The 15,851-nt window shown below is 40.3% G+C and overlaps 1 protein-coding gene across 1 annotated transcript; it reads right to left on the bottom strand.

Moving 5' to 3' along the window:
• Positions 1 to 217: 217 nt before the first annotated feature.
• On the bottom strand, positions 218 to 13,103 carry prlrb (prolactin receptor b). The gene is made up of 9 exons (XM_030737254.1): positions 12,963 to 13,103; positions 11,168 to 11,328; positions 8,670 to 8,802; positions 7,579 to 7,748; positions 4,794 to 4,957; positions 2,533 to 2,674; positions 2,344 to 2,440; positions 2,188 to 2,257; positions 218 to 2,104 (listed from the first exon to the last, which is right to left on the bottom strand). The coding sequence occupies exons 2-9, from the start codon at positions 11,259 to 11,261 to the stop codon at positions 1,364 to 1,366; spliced, it is 1,611 nt and encodes a 536-aa protein (XP_030593114.1). The 5' UTR covers positions 11,262 to 11,328; positions 12,963 to 13,103; the 3' UTR covers positions 218 to 1,363.
• Positions 13,104 to 15,851: the final 2,748 nt, after the last annotated feature.

Here is a 15,851-nt window from a genome sequence, read left to right as displayed (position 1 = left end):
GTATAAACAAAGTCTAACCTTGTCATGGATCGAGTGCTTGATGAGCTACCACGTCACTGACATTCTGACTTTGGTTTGAGAAAACTATAAGCTAGTTCATACATGAGCCAGATATGAAAAAAATGCAAGCTCGGTCCTCAAGCCCAGACTTGAAGCAGCAAAACATCTCTTGAGACTGCGCTTTGCAGAGAGCATTTCAGATTCAGGCAGTGGGAAAGTGATTGGTCCATCTTTTATTACATCATCTGTGTTAATACATTTTCTACTACTGATGCTTAATTGAATGTTTAAAAAAAATAATTAAATCCCTCATGTAATTGGATGCAAGGCCATTTTACATGTGTCTGTAACTCCTTGCATTATATTACAAAAAATACATAAAAAAAAAAAAAATCAAATGATAATTTTACACCAGTAAAACATGTAAATGCTTTAATTCTCCAGCATTTTTTTTTAACCATACAGTGTCTTAAATATTTGGCTGATTGGACTCCTGACAGGCTTGTGTGCAGTCTGTTTATATTTGTGATTTGGCTCAAATAAAATTTAATAATACCCCAGTATGCCACCATTTTAAAACATTTGTGCTGAGATCAAGTAACCATTTCTTTGCCAACAAACATTAAATGATGAAATTTTTTTTCCCCTTTATATATAAAAAAAAAAAAAACATTCTTACTACTGGTAGTGTTCTGAAAGCTTGATATAAATCTATAATATAATACGGGAGTTGACTTAAATGCAGTTGTGATTCTGCATTTGGACGCATGCTCATGCTTTGAGCTAAAAGGGATTTGACGTTTAGCAGGTACGTGCAGCATGCTAACACTAATTATTATTAAACACAAATTACACCTGAGGCTGAGATGATTTTGGTTAGTTTTGCAGGTATTAAGCAGTGAAATCAAAATTTGGTTGAAAAGTCAGAGGACCATCAATGCTATTAGTATTCATCATTTCAAGATTTTAATATCTGCAGAAAATCTCATAACAATCCATTCAGTAGATGTCACTCAAAACCAAAAATGCCAGCTCCTTGATGACTCAAGGCGAAACAGCAGAACACCAAAGTCATTTGCGGTGGATGTCTGGATGAAATGTGAAGATCTAATGAGCATGTGTCGAGCTGTTGTGCTGAGTAAGGATGCACTTTGACCTGCTGTTGGTGCAAGAGGAATTTGTTTTATGGTCAGTAGCCGGAGGTCTTGGGTATCTGCAGTAAGTTCCACTCTGGACCTGAGACTGTACATCCAACAAAACAGCAGAAATATAGAATATTGCCAGCTTCTTCCTTTAGTTCAACACTAAATAATGATGAATGTCTGCTTTCAGCTTATAACAACATTTTATATAACAAAGACCTTTAGATTATAGCTGGTTGAGGGACAGTTTCTACATATTCACAGCCACTTAGTCCTGTGCCCACTCCCCCTTCACTGGGCCCAGTCATATGGGGATTTTTTGAGTTCTGAATGACCCAGTCTATGTACCCTTTACTCTTAACAGAAGAGTTAACTGAGTCACAATGTTTCTCCAGAAAAACCATCTTATCACTGTTCACTTCTTTCACCCTGCTGTAGTCCTCGGGCACACCCCCTTTTTGTCCCTGAATGTCCAGAGCATGGGGGGCATTTTCTGTCTTCTTGATAAAAACATCATCACCGTTCACCTCGTTCACTCTGCTGTAGTTTCCCTCCTCCATGTTCTCAGGACTTGGAATATCCACATAACCACCGTTTCCAAAGGGTTGGATGGTCTTTACAGTAACATCTTTGTGCTGGTTGGCCACTTCACCATTCAAAAGGCTTGCACTTGGGCATTTAGGAAGCAGCTGCAATGGCTCCGTGTTAGATGAACTCTCCTCTGAGGGAAATTCACAGTCTTCTACAAAGCGATCCGCTTCACTTGACTCCTTCACTGAGATTTCTGAGTCTAATATTAAGGCAGCTGGAATAATGAACATTTTCTTCCTTTCCTCTGGCAAAGACGAGGTATCTTTGTCAGACACAATCAGGTACTGCTCTTTCTGGTCCGTCCAGGGTATCATGGCAGGAAATTTCTGGTTGACAAACATGGCGTTGATGACATCATCCGATCGGCCGCTCTACAGAGGTTAATTTGGCACATTGTTATCGGGGCCTAAACAACGCTTTGCATATTCTTGAAGCACAATGCAGAGGCACTTACCTTGAGAAGTTGAACATCAACTCCTCTTATCTTTGGACCAGGGACAGGGGGCAGAATACACTGCTTCACACTGAGGTACGAGTAAAAGAGTCGTGAGTTAGGTCTTCACATCTTGACTTCATGTAAAACTATTCATATTTTAAATCAGATACATACTGTTTCCTCTTCATGACCAAGATAAACGTTGCTGCTAACAACGGAATAGCAGAAAGGCCGAAGACCAGTATCCAAAAGGAACTGTCAGTGTGAGGAACTGAATACAGAAGAGGCATTTCTCATTAATCTTTAACCGTTAGCAGTTGCCGCCATGTTGTAAAGACGGAGTAAAGGGCTTCTGGGACTTACAGTTGGGGACTTTGACAGAGGTAGTGTTGCTCCACTCGCTCCAGGTGCCATGGTCGAGTGCACAGCGCACTTGAACTATGTACACCACCCCAGGATCGATGCCGTAAATGGTGAAATGTGTTTGTGTACCTGATGTGTAATTCTAAAAAAAAGAGAGGGGGGGAAAAAAAAAAAAACAACTCACAAAACATTTAACTTCTACTAACGTTAAGATCACCTTTGGACCAAACAAGAGTTAAAAATACATTTGTTTACCCTGATATAAAGCCATTTGACCATAAATATCTGATATGTATGGTTAAACTGCAGTATACTGATTGACTGATTAATCTTGTGTGACGGGTTACACTACAACTTTATTCTTCACAGTAGAAGGTTGTTTAATTATTTCCTATTTGAGCTGCTGCAATTCATACCAGAGCCTTAATTCTCTCTCAGTGCAACAACACGGATTCATCATCTGACAGTGGAGGTAATCGCTGCTATCCAGGCGACCACATGCCTTCTCCCTGTTTTCCTGTCTGCTCTTCATTGTTGCTCCAAAAAGGCCCCCAAAAAAGATGTGATTAACTTTTAGACATGTTTAGGATCCAGATCTCGATCCAGGAGCTTTTGAGAGATATTTGCCATTTTCAGTCGTTGTCAAAAGACATGACCTATTACACCATGTTATTATTCAATTAACAGAACCAAAGCCAAAAAGCGGAAGCGGTGTGTGAAACATGAAGTATACAACATATGTAACTTGAAGCAGTTGTTTTCTGCATGACTTTATCAGTCTCTCATGTTATTGTGGAGGAAAGTTGGTCCACTCTTCTTTACATCAGTGTTTAAATTCATTGAGGTTTGCAGGCATTCATTTACATGCAGTTTCTTAAGGTCTCACCACAGCATTTCAGTAAAGCTGAGGTCTGGACTTTGGCTGAAAAGGAATCAAGGTGTTGCAACTACCCATTCTGTTATAGATTTGCTGCTGTCCTTGGGATCATTGTCTTGTTGCCAAATGTTAGCTGTCACGCAGACGGGCTCACTAACTCACTCTAGAATAATTTAACACAGAGGAGTTCGTGGTCGACTCAATGACTGCGAGGTGCCCGGGTCCTGTGTCTGCAAAACAAGCTCAAATCATCACACCCCCACCACTGTGCTTGAAAGTTGGTATGAGGTATTTGTGGTGACAAATGTGGTGCTGTGCATTATGGCCAAACATCTCCACCTTGGTCTGGTCTGTCAGAGGATTTTGTTCCAGAGGTCTTGTGATTTGTTCAGATGCAGCTTTGCAAACCTCAAATCATGCTGCCATGTTTTGTCTTGTTTTTTTGTTTGTTTTTTCGAGAGAGAAGAGGCTTTCTTTTGGCATCTCCATACTTGTTCAGTCTTTTTTGTTTTTTAAAAATATGCTGTCATGAACTTTAACAGTTTTTGTGCAAACTGTAGAGTCTGAAATGTAGCTTCTTTTTTTTTTTTTTTGTAGTTTCTCTGAGGATTGCACAGTCCGAGCTTGGGGTGAATTTGCTAGGAAAGCCACTCCTGGGAAAATTGTTAATAATATTTCTCTTTGTAGAATTATGAACTTCAAATTGTTTGGAAATGTCCTCATAACCGTTCCCAGACTGCTGGACAGCAATAATTGCTAAAGTCATTGCAGATGTTGTTCCTCCTTGGCGTTGTGTTAACTCGCAGCTGAATGCTCCAGACAAAAAACTGCCAAAACTTCAGATTTTTAGAGGTGCTCACACTTATTGATAATCAGTTAATCAAGTGCATTTGATTAGCATCACCTGGCTGCTACTTATACTATTAATTCCTATGGAGGCAGTAAGGATGTACTTACTTTTCCCACACACTGCTTTTGCATTTTGGCTTATTTTTTGTTCAATCAATAATGGCAGTGCAATATGTCATGTTTTGTAGCTCATCTGAGGTTGTATTTAAATAATATTCAGACCTGGTATGGACCAGATGATTTTATTTTTTTTTTAATTATGTCCAGATACGTAAAACTTTAGACTTTAAGGAGGGCATGCTTTCGTTTTAATGTGGCCGTAGCTATCTTTACAAACACAAATCAAATTGAAACAAAAGAATTGGGAGACATTGTTTTGAAATTCGTAAGAAGATACTACAAACTAACTTTTCCCCACAATTTTTTAAGCATGTATTTAAAGTTGCATTTCTGGCAAAGCACCGTTCAAAATCTTAACTAAGAAAACCAGAACACATTCAGCAAATATCAGAGAAGCTCAGTTTTTACTACGCACCTTCCAGTTTTTGCTGTTCTCTTGTTTGATTCTCAGTTGGTACTGCACGGTGACCCAGCCTGACCTGGTGTCGGTGTTAGAGGGCCGATGCCATCGGATGGAGAGGTGTGGACTGTCCTCCATCTTGACCACCAGTGTAACATTTTCAGGAGCGTAGGGCTTCACTGTTCATCAGCGGACAGAAACACATAACATGACGATGTTCATCAGGTACTTTTACCATCTCAGTTCAGTAGATTAGCATGCCAACATTTGCTAATTAGCATTACTTCCTGACTTTGGAGCTTACATTTATTGAACCTTTTAGCAGTTGGTTTACTTTAACATTTAATCATTATTTTATTAGAAATAATATTAATGTTTATGTATGGTGCAATTTTCAAACCCCATGTTAAAAAGTTTTGAACAAGGACAACAAAATAAAACACATTCAAACCTTTATGGGGGTGGGTGGTTCATCTGCCTCCATCTCACCTTATCCCTAGCATCCCCTTCTGTCCCACCAACCCCCTGCATGTCCTCCTTGACTACATCCATATCTCTTCTGTGCTCTCTCTCTTTTCGGGCTCTATCATCATCATCATCATCCTCTCCACATATCCAAACCCTCTCAGCCTTGCCTCTCTAACTTTGTGTCCAAGTCACTCAACCTGAGCTGTCCCTCTGACATACTTCTGTCTGATCCTATCCAAATCATCTCCTTCACCCTGCCTGCACCTGTTGCTTTTGTTGATCCCAGGTATTCACCACCTCTGCTTCTTGCATCTTCACCACTCCCTTTTCCTTCCCTCTCATTTACACATGTAAGTCATAAACAGCATCATATTTAAAACGGAAACATAAACTCCACAGTCAAACCAAGCTGCAACCCCTGCAGCTGAAAAATGAAGCCAAGCCATCATTGCCACAGACATGGTGATTTCTGACTCATCTTTTATTAACAGTCTGCAAGCCAAATTCATAATGCCAAATAAAGCCAAAATAAATAATGTAGAGCAGTGTTTTTCAACCACTGTGCCGCGGCACAGGTGTGCCGTGGGAAATTTTCCAATTTCACCTAATTTGCCATGAGTGTCTGTGCTGTAGTAGTGACTGGGAGCATAATCATAATACTTTTCCATATCACTAGACTAGATAGCAGCAGGTAGCGAATCGCATTGTACATAGAGACAAGAGAATGAAGCCGCTTTTCCATATGGAACGACTCTCAGCGGGTCGACTCGACTCGCCACAATTTGACGCCATTTCCATTAGAATCAGGTCCACTTTGCCGGCCCCTACTCACTCACCCGAGGTTCTAAGCGATCCGAGGCGATACAAAAATGTGACGCGGAGGACAGCATGCCACTGATTGGCCAGGGAGTGTCATCACTAGCGGAGTCATGAGAGCGACTCCTTCACCAGAATCAAGCCTGCCATTTTTAACACCGACCGCAAGAAACTGGAGGCACGCAAAGCACCGTAGTTTCACAACATGAGAGCGATCTTCATAGTTCTCAGTGTGGAACAGTGAAATCTTTCCCAAATATTATCGCTTCTATCAGAAACACACACATCTTAACTATTAAAATCCCTGTGCCACATGCATATTTAAGCATGTTACTTCTCCCAAAAAAACAACACAAAAGTAGCTGCTGTTGGCCGGAAGTATCAACTTATTACACTGTGACTCTCACATCTGGACCTAGGCAAACACTAAAAAAGATAGAAGAGTAAATGTGTACATTTATAATGACTCAGCAGCAATGACATTAAATATAGTTATTTTACACAATACAGGATGCCTGAGAGCCTCACTGAGGTACAGTCCAGCATATGCTGAATTGTTAAATGATGACACAATGAAGAAATGTCGTTCATAAACTGATACACAAATTGTACAAACTGGTGCAGAAAAAAAATCTTTAAAATGTAGCAAATAAAGTGTCTGATGCTCTAAATTTCCTCACAATACACGATGGAAACCGACACCCACTGAACCAACCAACCAGCAGACCTGCATTGCCGTCCCTACGGCCACGCCTCCGCTGTGGTTTGCAGTCGCTCAGGTCTAAAACCACCGTGTTGATCTGTGCTTAGTCAAATGCATGAGGGGCTTGTAACAAACCCCACAACTAACGCAGTGGAGTTACTGTTTGCTTACAGGACGAGACTCACATCCAGCTCTGGCTGTAAAACCCCAACAAAAGATGTGAAATTTGATGCTGGACTGCACAGAAGTTTCTCTCCACACACAAACCAGTTCCACCTCATTCTGCTCAGGTTTTCATTTGCACCTCGTATCTGTCACTCAGTACTTTTCCATTCCTCAGCACGAAGGCAGCCTGGCCAATAAAACTGTGCCAATCATTAGCTCGGTCCATACAGATATTTGTGTTACTGTTGTTCTGATGCAAATAAATTTTGATCTGAGCAGATTAAGCTATTGCTGATTTTTGATAACGCTGCAGAAGTTTTTAATTCAGAATGATTAGGTTTAAAATGTCAGTTAATCATTGCCAGAAAATCCCAATTATATCCACTCGTTTCACTGTTGTAAAATAATAATCCATGGAGCTCAAGGTCAGCATGTTTTATAGACCTTTTGTAGTGAGCAGTACAGTGATGGGCCAAAAGCCAAGAGAATCAGGTTCTAAATATTTTTAATAATATTTTAATAAGTGTGCTTTATTGAAATTAAATGTGCTTAGGTTTATATTTTTTAAGGCTTTCTGTGTATGACTCAACAACAATCAAAAGTCTCCTTAAATTTCATCTAAACTCTTTGGGGCCAATAAAAACTTACCAATGTTCATCACATCAATTCTATGAGCTTCTGAAGAAGTGCTCCCAAGGGCATTGGAGGCCACCACGGTCACAGTGTAGTCGACCCAGATAGAGGTGTAGGTCTTGTTAAAGAAACAGGAGTTGCTTCCAGCTGTGCGATAGTCCAGGCACTGCTGCATTCCCTCCAAACTGCACGTAGACGAAACAGGAATTTTATTAACCAGGTTAGGGATAAACACTGCTCGGGGCATTTCGCTTTTATATGTATCTTCAAAGTAGGTGTTACAGAGTAAATCAGGGCTGTGGGCAGAAAATACATGCCAGCAATAAACAAGCATGACTGATTTTTATGGCTTCATCGCTGACCACTGCAATGTGACTTCAATTTAATCTTCTGAGAAATTCATCATTAGATTTTCTCTTGAGTTTTATGAATGTAACTTTAAATATGGACAGACATTTCTATAGCATTTTCTTTCAAGTGTTTGACACAACAGACCATATTCATCCATTCATAAAGCAGTTTATTACATGACTCAAGCACTTTTGGGCATCTCAACATGCACCAATTAACCCAATATGCACGTTAGGTTTGTTGGTGATTCTAAATTAAGCTATCACTTAACGTTCTTTTTACTTATAGTACAACAACTGGAACATCTAAATGATAACATGAGCCGACTGTATTGTAATTACATGTAATTACTTCTGAGCACAGAATCTGTGTGAGTGCATTTTGAAAAAATTGTGATGTGCATCGTCTGAGGAACCAAGACTCAGTTTTGTGGCATTTTTTTGCAAAGTTTCTTGAAATGCCTTTTGCCCTCAAGCCCAGAGAAATGGAGGTCACATGGGTGAGCCAAGTGTTCGCTGGTGTACTGGCACATCAACAAAGATTTGCGCTCAGCTCACAAGGGTGTGAAAGGAGATCTGGTAGTTTTCCACTTGATTGCTTGTAGAGTTACATACAACTAAAACACAGCGCATTCACTAGTTTCCAGTGTGGGAGATAAAGAATCCAAAACTAAACCCCAGTTTAATTCCAGCTGAGGGCCCACGATCTCTACTGTGTAAAATAACAAGAAAAGATAATTGATAGGTTGGACTGACTCATCTCTCTCATAGTAGAGGTGATGCACCGTCGGCAGCCCTCCATCAGAGCCTGGGTTCCACCAGCAGAAAAAAGTCTCCTTCTCTGGGGACCTGCAGCCAAGCAGGACTGGTTTTCCTGGTGGAGATGTGCCTGGCAACACAGGTGACAAACAGACATCGGCTTCCAATAAGCAGTACGATAAAAGCCTCAGTGCAGTCATTTAAAAATACACAAAGTGCCATTCAGTTCACTCGTCCACCCCAGGTCAGTAATTTAAGCTGTGCTCACAGCATTCAGCACGTTCTCATTGCAGCAGCAGCAACAATTTTCCACGATGTTCATTTTAGATAAACAGGGTAATCCACTGAGGATGGTGAGAAAATGTTCTGTTGGTCACAAAATATTTGAGTTTCTTTTGCACGCGGCAGATGATACTTAAGTGAGACACTTTATAACGAGAGGCACGGGATGATCCTCTGAGACGAGCAGCAGTTCACCAATGAATCAGTCACGTTTTCATGTTAAGCAACACAGTGTCTCTACTTTTGAGGAACAAGGAAAGAAGAAAATATCAGTGACTGAACGTTATTATTGAAAATTATCCTGAAGTCTTGAATTTGTCTGACATCGCCTCAAAATCAGCTCAGACGTTAAATCATGACCTAACTGTGATTAAACACATTTTTTTTTCTTTTCACTAACCACACCCAGGTCTGATTACTGCCAATCAATAAATCACTTAAGTAGAACCTGTCTGACAAAGTAAAGCAGGCTGAAAGATTTTAACCAGTTGGAAAGTTTAGGAGGTGATTGCTTTTTCACAGGTTTGGAAAGTTTTTTTTTTCCCCCTAAATAAAAAAACAACAAAAAAAAAGATCCAAAAAGAAACCCCAAAATAAACAAAAAAAAACATAATCAAACAAACAAAAAAATCATTTAAAAACAACATTTTGCATTGTTTGATGATCTGACACATTTGTGTAACAAATCTGAAAAAAAAAAAACCAAGATCAGAAAGGGGGCGAAGGACTTTTATGTCAAGATGTGCAGTGGGTGCCTCGAGCAAGTGTGTACATCATTATTAAAGGTCACGTGGGATGCCAAGAGGCGAGCTACCAGTTTGAAGCTTGCCACATGTTTTCCAGATGGCAGCAGTAACACAGGCCTGATACAAGGCTCCTGCATAACCGAGCTGAAAGCAGTAAGGCTGGAAGCAAACAGAAGCAGCCTGATAACATCACAGTAGCTGATCCTGTTTGTCAGGCGAGGGGGGGTGTGGCTTAAAGCAGCGGTTGGAGGGGTTGATCACTCCCGTCACTTGGAAGGAAGTAGAACATGAAAGATGAGTGCAACAGAGAATATAAGTTCCCACAAGAGACCACCACAACCTCACAATGACCACACGTGTGGCTGTACTGAGTCCTCTGTGGGAACAGGAAAAAGGAAAATTACTGAGAGCGGTCTGCTTATGAGGAGAGTGGGGGTTGTTGGAATTGCAATCACAGACTCCTTGCTGATAAATGCTCTCAAATATCTGGGAGAGGAGGCACAACAAGGGAGCTTCTTGCTCAAAAGAAAGGCCGAGGTGAGGGTGAAAGTCCCACTGCTCCAGAGCAGGAGTCCAAAAAAGTCCAGCTGCTGGATCCAATGTGCCCACGAAAATAAAAACACTGATATCTAACAGGATTTTACTTCATTTTATTCATTGACTTTAATATTTGATCAGAGAAAATGTTTTCTCGAAAAAAATGGTGTTGCTTTTGAATTTTTAAATGTAGCAGGTGCAGAAAAATGTATCAAATAAAGCCTAAAACTGCATATTCTAGCCTATACACCACCACTACCACCACTAAAGGTCCAAGTAGTGGTGGCCTAGAGGAGAAGGCCACCAGAAGAGGAGGGTTTGTGACTTAGAGGATGCTGGTTCGAATCCTTGGACTGGCATGCACTGGGATTTCCTTCAGTTCTGGGATGGACTGAAATTGAAGTGCTGCCTGTCTCCACTCTCACTGTGGGACCCTGAACAAAGCCCTTAACTCCCCAGGTGCTTTCTGGCTGTCCCCCTCTACGCATGATGTGCTGCTGAATGTGCTGAATTTCACTACGTGTATGTGACAATAAGTATTTGGGCCATGACTCACTTTATGCCTCTGTACTCCACCACAGTGAATTTTAGTGAAGATATGATTGAAGTGCAGAGTGTAATTTTTAATTCAAATGCTTTTCCTTCATTATCCCAGAGCAAATTAACCAGATAAAAACTTCAGTTATTTCCAAGTGTTCACTGGAACTCAGCACGAGGTCCAAAGAGATGTCAGTGCAATACTTCAGTTGATCCTCATGAATTAAAGCTAAAAAGTCTGCACTTCAACCAAATCTTGCCTCTCAGAATTACAGAGGCAATATAAAAAAAAAAAAAATTGTGTCAGCATCCAAATACTTATGAGCCTAACTGTAAGTGAACCTTGTGAGTGAAATGAACCTTTAGACTACATGTAGTAGTGATTTAACTTACAGTTGCATTCTGCAGCTAAAGTCAGCAGCAGAAGCAGCGACGCCAGCCTGGGACCTTTCACCATCCTGGCACGAGCCGTCACACTCTGTGACATGGAAGTGACATCACAAGCAGGTGGTAATGATGTAATATGAGCTCGAGGCAGCGCGTCTTGTTGTTACCTAAAACAAACAGATATGGTGGGAAAACAGCAAACACGACCAATAATACCAGTTTTTCCTTGATGTATACAGGCCAGCAATGATTTCCACACGCTGCTAAAATGTTAAACTGAACTGTTATGTCTGGCTGGCAGCATCATCAGTTATCATCAGTTAGTAATCAGGGAATTCAAACATTATGTGAGTATTATAAGTAAATAAGCAAAACAAAAGTGTGGAGCTATACTGGTTTCCTGTTTCAATAACACACTGGATTTACCAGAAATGTACAGATAACTGTGTGTGTGTGTGTGTGTGTGTGTGTGTGTGTGAGAAAAAAGTTTGAATTGTCTGTTAAGAAAAAAAACTGTTTAGTCGTAGATGTACAAAGCTGGAGATGAACATGTTATTATTTGTGTGTGTGTGTGTGTGTGTGTGTGTGTGTGTGTGTGTGTGTGTGTGTGTGTGTGTGTGTGTGTGTGTGTGCGCGCGTGTTTTTAACTGGGCTGACTCACCAACACGCACTTTGGACTATGTTTATGTACTTCCTTATTCCTGAGAGAAATACTCGGATAAAGCCTACACACACACACACACACACACACACACACACACACACACACACACACAAACACACAAATGCAGAGTGACAGCACACTCTGCTTCAAAATGCTGCGCGGCTTTATTACACTCACTGGAAATTTACTGAAGCTCGGCTCCGTGTGAACTCAGACTCTAGAGTCGCTTTCTGCTGCCTAACAACCTCTAAATGCCTGATGCAATCAGGCACCACGGGACGCGTAGGAAATCCTCTTTTACTGCTTTTTAACACTTTTTTCTGTTTTGTTCAGCAAACACAGAGACAACAGGCGCTTTTTTACTGCCATGACACCTGCTCTGACAAGTTTTAACAGGATCGCTCAGTTGAGCAAGGCAGGAGCTGGATCTGGCTTATGTCTCAACTCTGTACGTAAAAGTCCAAAGCTAAATAGTCTCCTCGGCATTCAGACTAAGCAATCAGTCTAGGGGTAAACCTACCATAATATATATTTTTAACATTCTTTTAATGAAGTAAATACAATAAATTAAGATGAATAAACTTAACTGAGAAAGGGCATGATTATGTTTTATATAAACTAAAGGAAATATAAGGATTATTGGCAACACACGTGCTGAAAAACAGTTACTAGGGTCACACACAACAGCACAAACAGCAGTCTATACTTCTATGTATAAATATAGGCCTAATATGTTTTTCTGATAACTGATACAAGGATATAAACTGGCATCTATAGTGAACATATCATTATTATATGTATTGATTTTGATTTCCTTTCAGATTTTTGATTTTTTTTTTAAGGTGGATGAAATAATATATATAAAAATACTTTAAATTTAAAAATTTGCATCATGTGGCTACATGTCCTTTATACTCTCACTCAGTGACAGTAAGCCTGCTTAATGCACATTATTGCATTACATTTCACATCTTCTGTAGACCTACCTGCAAACACACAACACACAGAATCTATTATAAAAGAATAACCCGAAGCACTGTTCAAGTTTCAAATGTACCAGGAAGCCGCAGAAAAAATTAAAAATGAAACAAATAAAGTTTAGTAAAGAGTTGATACAGAGCTCTGTCATTCACTCACCACTCAATGAGCTCGACAGCCTCGCGAATCATGAACATTTTGGTTGACACCGAGGGAAAAGGGAGACTTCTTCAGTCATGGCATAACGCCAGACGATCTCCAGACGATCTCCACACACCTGGCAACCGCTGCGCCTGACGCCCCAGGTATGAGCACAAATAAGGAAGAAAGGTGTCCTGTGAATCATCGGGGGGAGGGGCTTGTTGTCGTCACGACATGCCCACCTGCGTGCAACTGGAGAGTAAACACAGAGCGAGATGCCTCACTTCGCTTGAAGGTGTCAACAGTATTCTTACTGACGGGTTCAGTGGGCACTCTTCACTCCTCGGTGTTGTTTTATTGGCATTTTAGTATTTATTTTCTCACTGCTGTCAAATCTACACCCAGTGTGAGGTTAATGCCATAGCTGCCCTAAATGAACAGCACTGATAATTACCAAAATGTTTCTGTAATGGTTGATCCACCAATACGCACAAGATTTTTATTCGAAATTATATTGTTAATACTAAAATATAATTGTGGTTGTTACACGTGAATTTCCAATTTTACTGTTTTAGAAAAAATGTTGAAAAAAATAGTAAAGCACAAGATTTTTTATATTTTTTATTAAGATGTCAAATTGCAGATATTTATTTGCATTCCTGAACAGAAAAAAAATTTGTTTTAGTGATTGAATGTTATGCTTGATAAATTTCTGACTACACAGAGAAGTTCAATGTGTGTGTGTAAAAACATGAATTCAGTTTGTTATTTGAATAGTAAAAATCATATATTTTTTAGTTTTAAACACGTTTTTGACAGATTTCTAAAATATTTGGGTTTTCCTGTTTTTATTACAGATGGCCTACTAAATTTGTTAAGCACTGTATTCATATATACTGTACTGTTCATATTTAGAAGAGCATTATTGTCCCACAGATATCTGAAGAGCGTGTTCACTTCTCTGAATTCCCACTTTTTCCCTTTCAGCCCACTTACTAATGATCAATCCTCCAGAAACAGCTCATTTTGTGCCTGCAGTGGCTCATCGAGATGCATAAACCATCTTTGGCAGAGCCAGGAGGAGTCGGTCAATCAAGAAACAGAGCAGCAGGTGTGTCCGATTTTTTTCTCTTAAAATAAATTGCTGTCACTTGTAAGTGAGATGTATACTTTACAGGTAGGATGAAAATGAAATCGTAAACTCAAGAAAGTAACTGTAATTGTGTTTCTTGAACCCTCTCCTCTTGTACCTAACGCTTTCATTTCCCTTTACCGTTTCTATAATGGTTCTGTACCTGTTTCATTAACTTGTGCTGCCCACAAATGTTGAATGGAGAAATGAATGCGGGGTGTATAAAACAGAACAGAACAGATACTGATTACAAGTTTATAAAACCTTATTTCAAAACCATAAATTGTTCCTGTGAGTGAATCTGCTTCATGATTATTATCAGATAAACACCAACCATCATAAAAATCGCACAAGGGTTTGTTGAATGATTTTACTAACATCCTTATTTAAATGATAAAGCCATCAGTGTGATTTTGTAATAAAACTCAATAAACAGGCAACATTGTTGCTAAAATAAAACAGATTAAGATACTGCTGTGACCATAGAATTAGGTTTTGAATTCAATCCCACATACATTGTCTTGCTGGTGTTAGTTTTAATTTTAGCATTATAGCAACAGAAGTTGATTTAAGCTGCAGCTAATATTGGTCTTACTTTAGGACGTGTCAGCAAAAAGTAAAATATAGAACCACACCAGCCTCATCTTTTAATCTTTATCTGTTATGTGTTCTTAATTTCTAGGTGGCTTTTACACTGTTTGCTGCAAACAGGTGCAACCGTCTTCCAGTGATGACAACCTCTATTTTGGTTTATGAGAGGGTTAACTACAAAAGGTGAAATTATGTTATGGGAATGCTCCCGTCTGATATGGAGGTGTGGACGTTCCTCTCTGTCCCCCATCATCAGTGTTGTTGTCTGTGTAGATTCTCCAGGTCGTGGTACTCTCAAGAACTTGAAAAAACTTCAGTTTCTTTGAAGATGTTTCACGTCTTATCCAAGAGGCTCTTATCCAAGACTTGGAGAGTCCCAGGTATTTAAAACCTAGCGGGGGTTGTCCCCATCAGAGGTGGTTGTTGACCCACTATTGGTCATGCGTGTCATCACATGAGCCAAGGTGTGAAAAAAGGCATGGGTCATTACCACCAGGCAGTGACCTTGCCCCCACCATATCATGTTAAGCAACATACTGCGTGCTGTGCAGTGCAGTGAGGAGTTCTTGGACCTCTACACTGAAGAAACCAAACAGCCGCTCCATAAACGCATCGCACAACATTGACGTGACACCTTGACTGGACAGGACTCAGCTCTACTGCTGCACCTAAAGGATAGTGGACCCTCTTTCCAGGATGCCAAGGTTCACATTTTGGGCCGGGAAGACAGATGGTTTGTCCACTTTAAACAACCATGATTGATTAGCTTACAACACCAGCTGTCAGCCACCCATAATGCAGTCTTGAGATCTTATCCCAGGTACCTCGACCCCCACTCACACCTTATTTCGGGTGGCCTTAACAGGTCACATGATAGGGTGGGGCAAGGTCTCACAGTGGTTTTACCCCAAACCCCTGGTGGTTATGACCCATGTCTTTTTTTAACACCTTGGGTCATGTGATGACACACCTGATCAATAGTGGGTCACTGACCACCTCCAAAGAGGACAGCCCCCTCTAGGGTTTAAATACCTGGGACTCTCCTCCTGCTAGTTTTAGAACTGAAGAAGCCTCTTGGATAAGAGTTGAGACATCCTGAAAGAAACCAAAAGTCCAGCCACCTTTTTTTTCAAGCTCTTGAGGCTATGAGTGTTTTTTTTAGGGGCAAGTCAAGTTTGTTAAAG

This window comes from Archocentrus centrarchus, chromosome 9 (assembly GCF_007364275.1).
Source record: "Archocentrus centrarchus isolate MPI-CPG fArcCen1 chromosome 9, fArcCen1, whole genome shotgun sequence".
Taxonomy (NCBI): Eukaryota; Metazoa; Chordata; class Actinopteri; order Cichliformes; family Cichlidae; genus Archocentrus; species Archocentrus centrarchus.
Note: the sequence above shows the minus strand (reverse complement) of the source record. Positions and strands in the feature narration are given on the sequence as shown.

Excerpts from the sequence above, each read along its gene's own strand:
- prlrb (XM_030737254.1), bottom strand. The coding sequence starts at position 11,261 with ATGTCACAGAGTGTGACGGCTCGTGCCAGGATGGTGAAAGGTCCCAGG. Across the intron at positions 8,803-11,167 it reads TTTAGCTGCAGAATGCAACT|GCACATCTCCACCAGGAAAA; the intron begins GTAAGTTAAATC and ends CTGTGTTGCCAG. Across the intron at positions 2,105-2,187 it reads TTGATGTTCAACTTCTCAAG|AGCGGCCGATCGGATGATGT; the intron begins GTAAGTGCCTCT and ends TAACCTCTGTAG.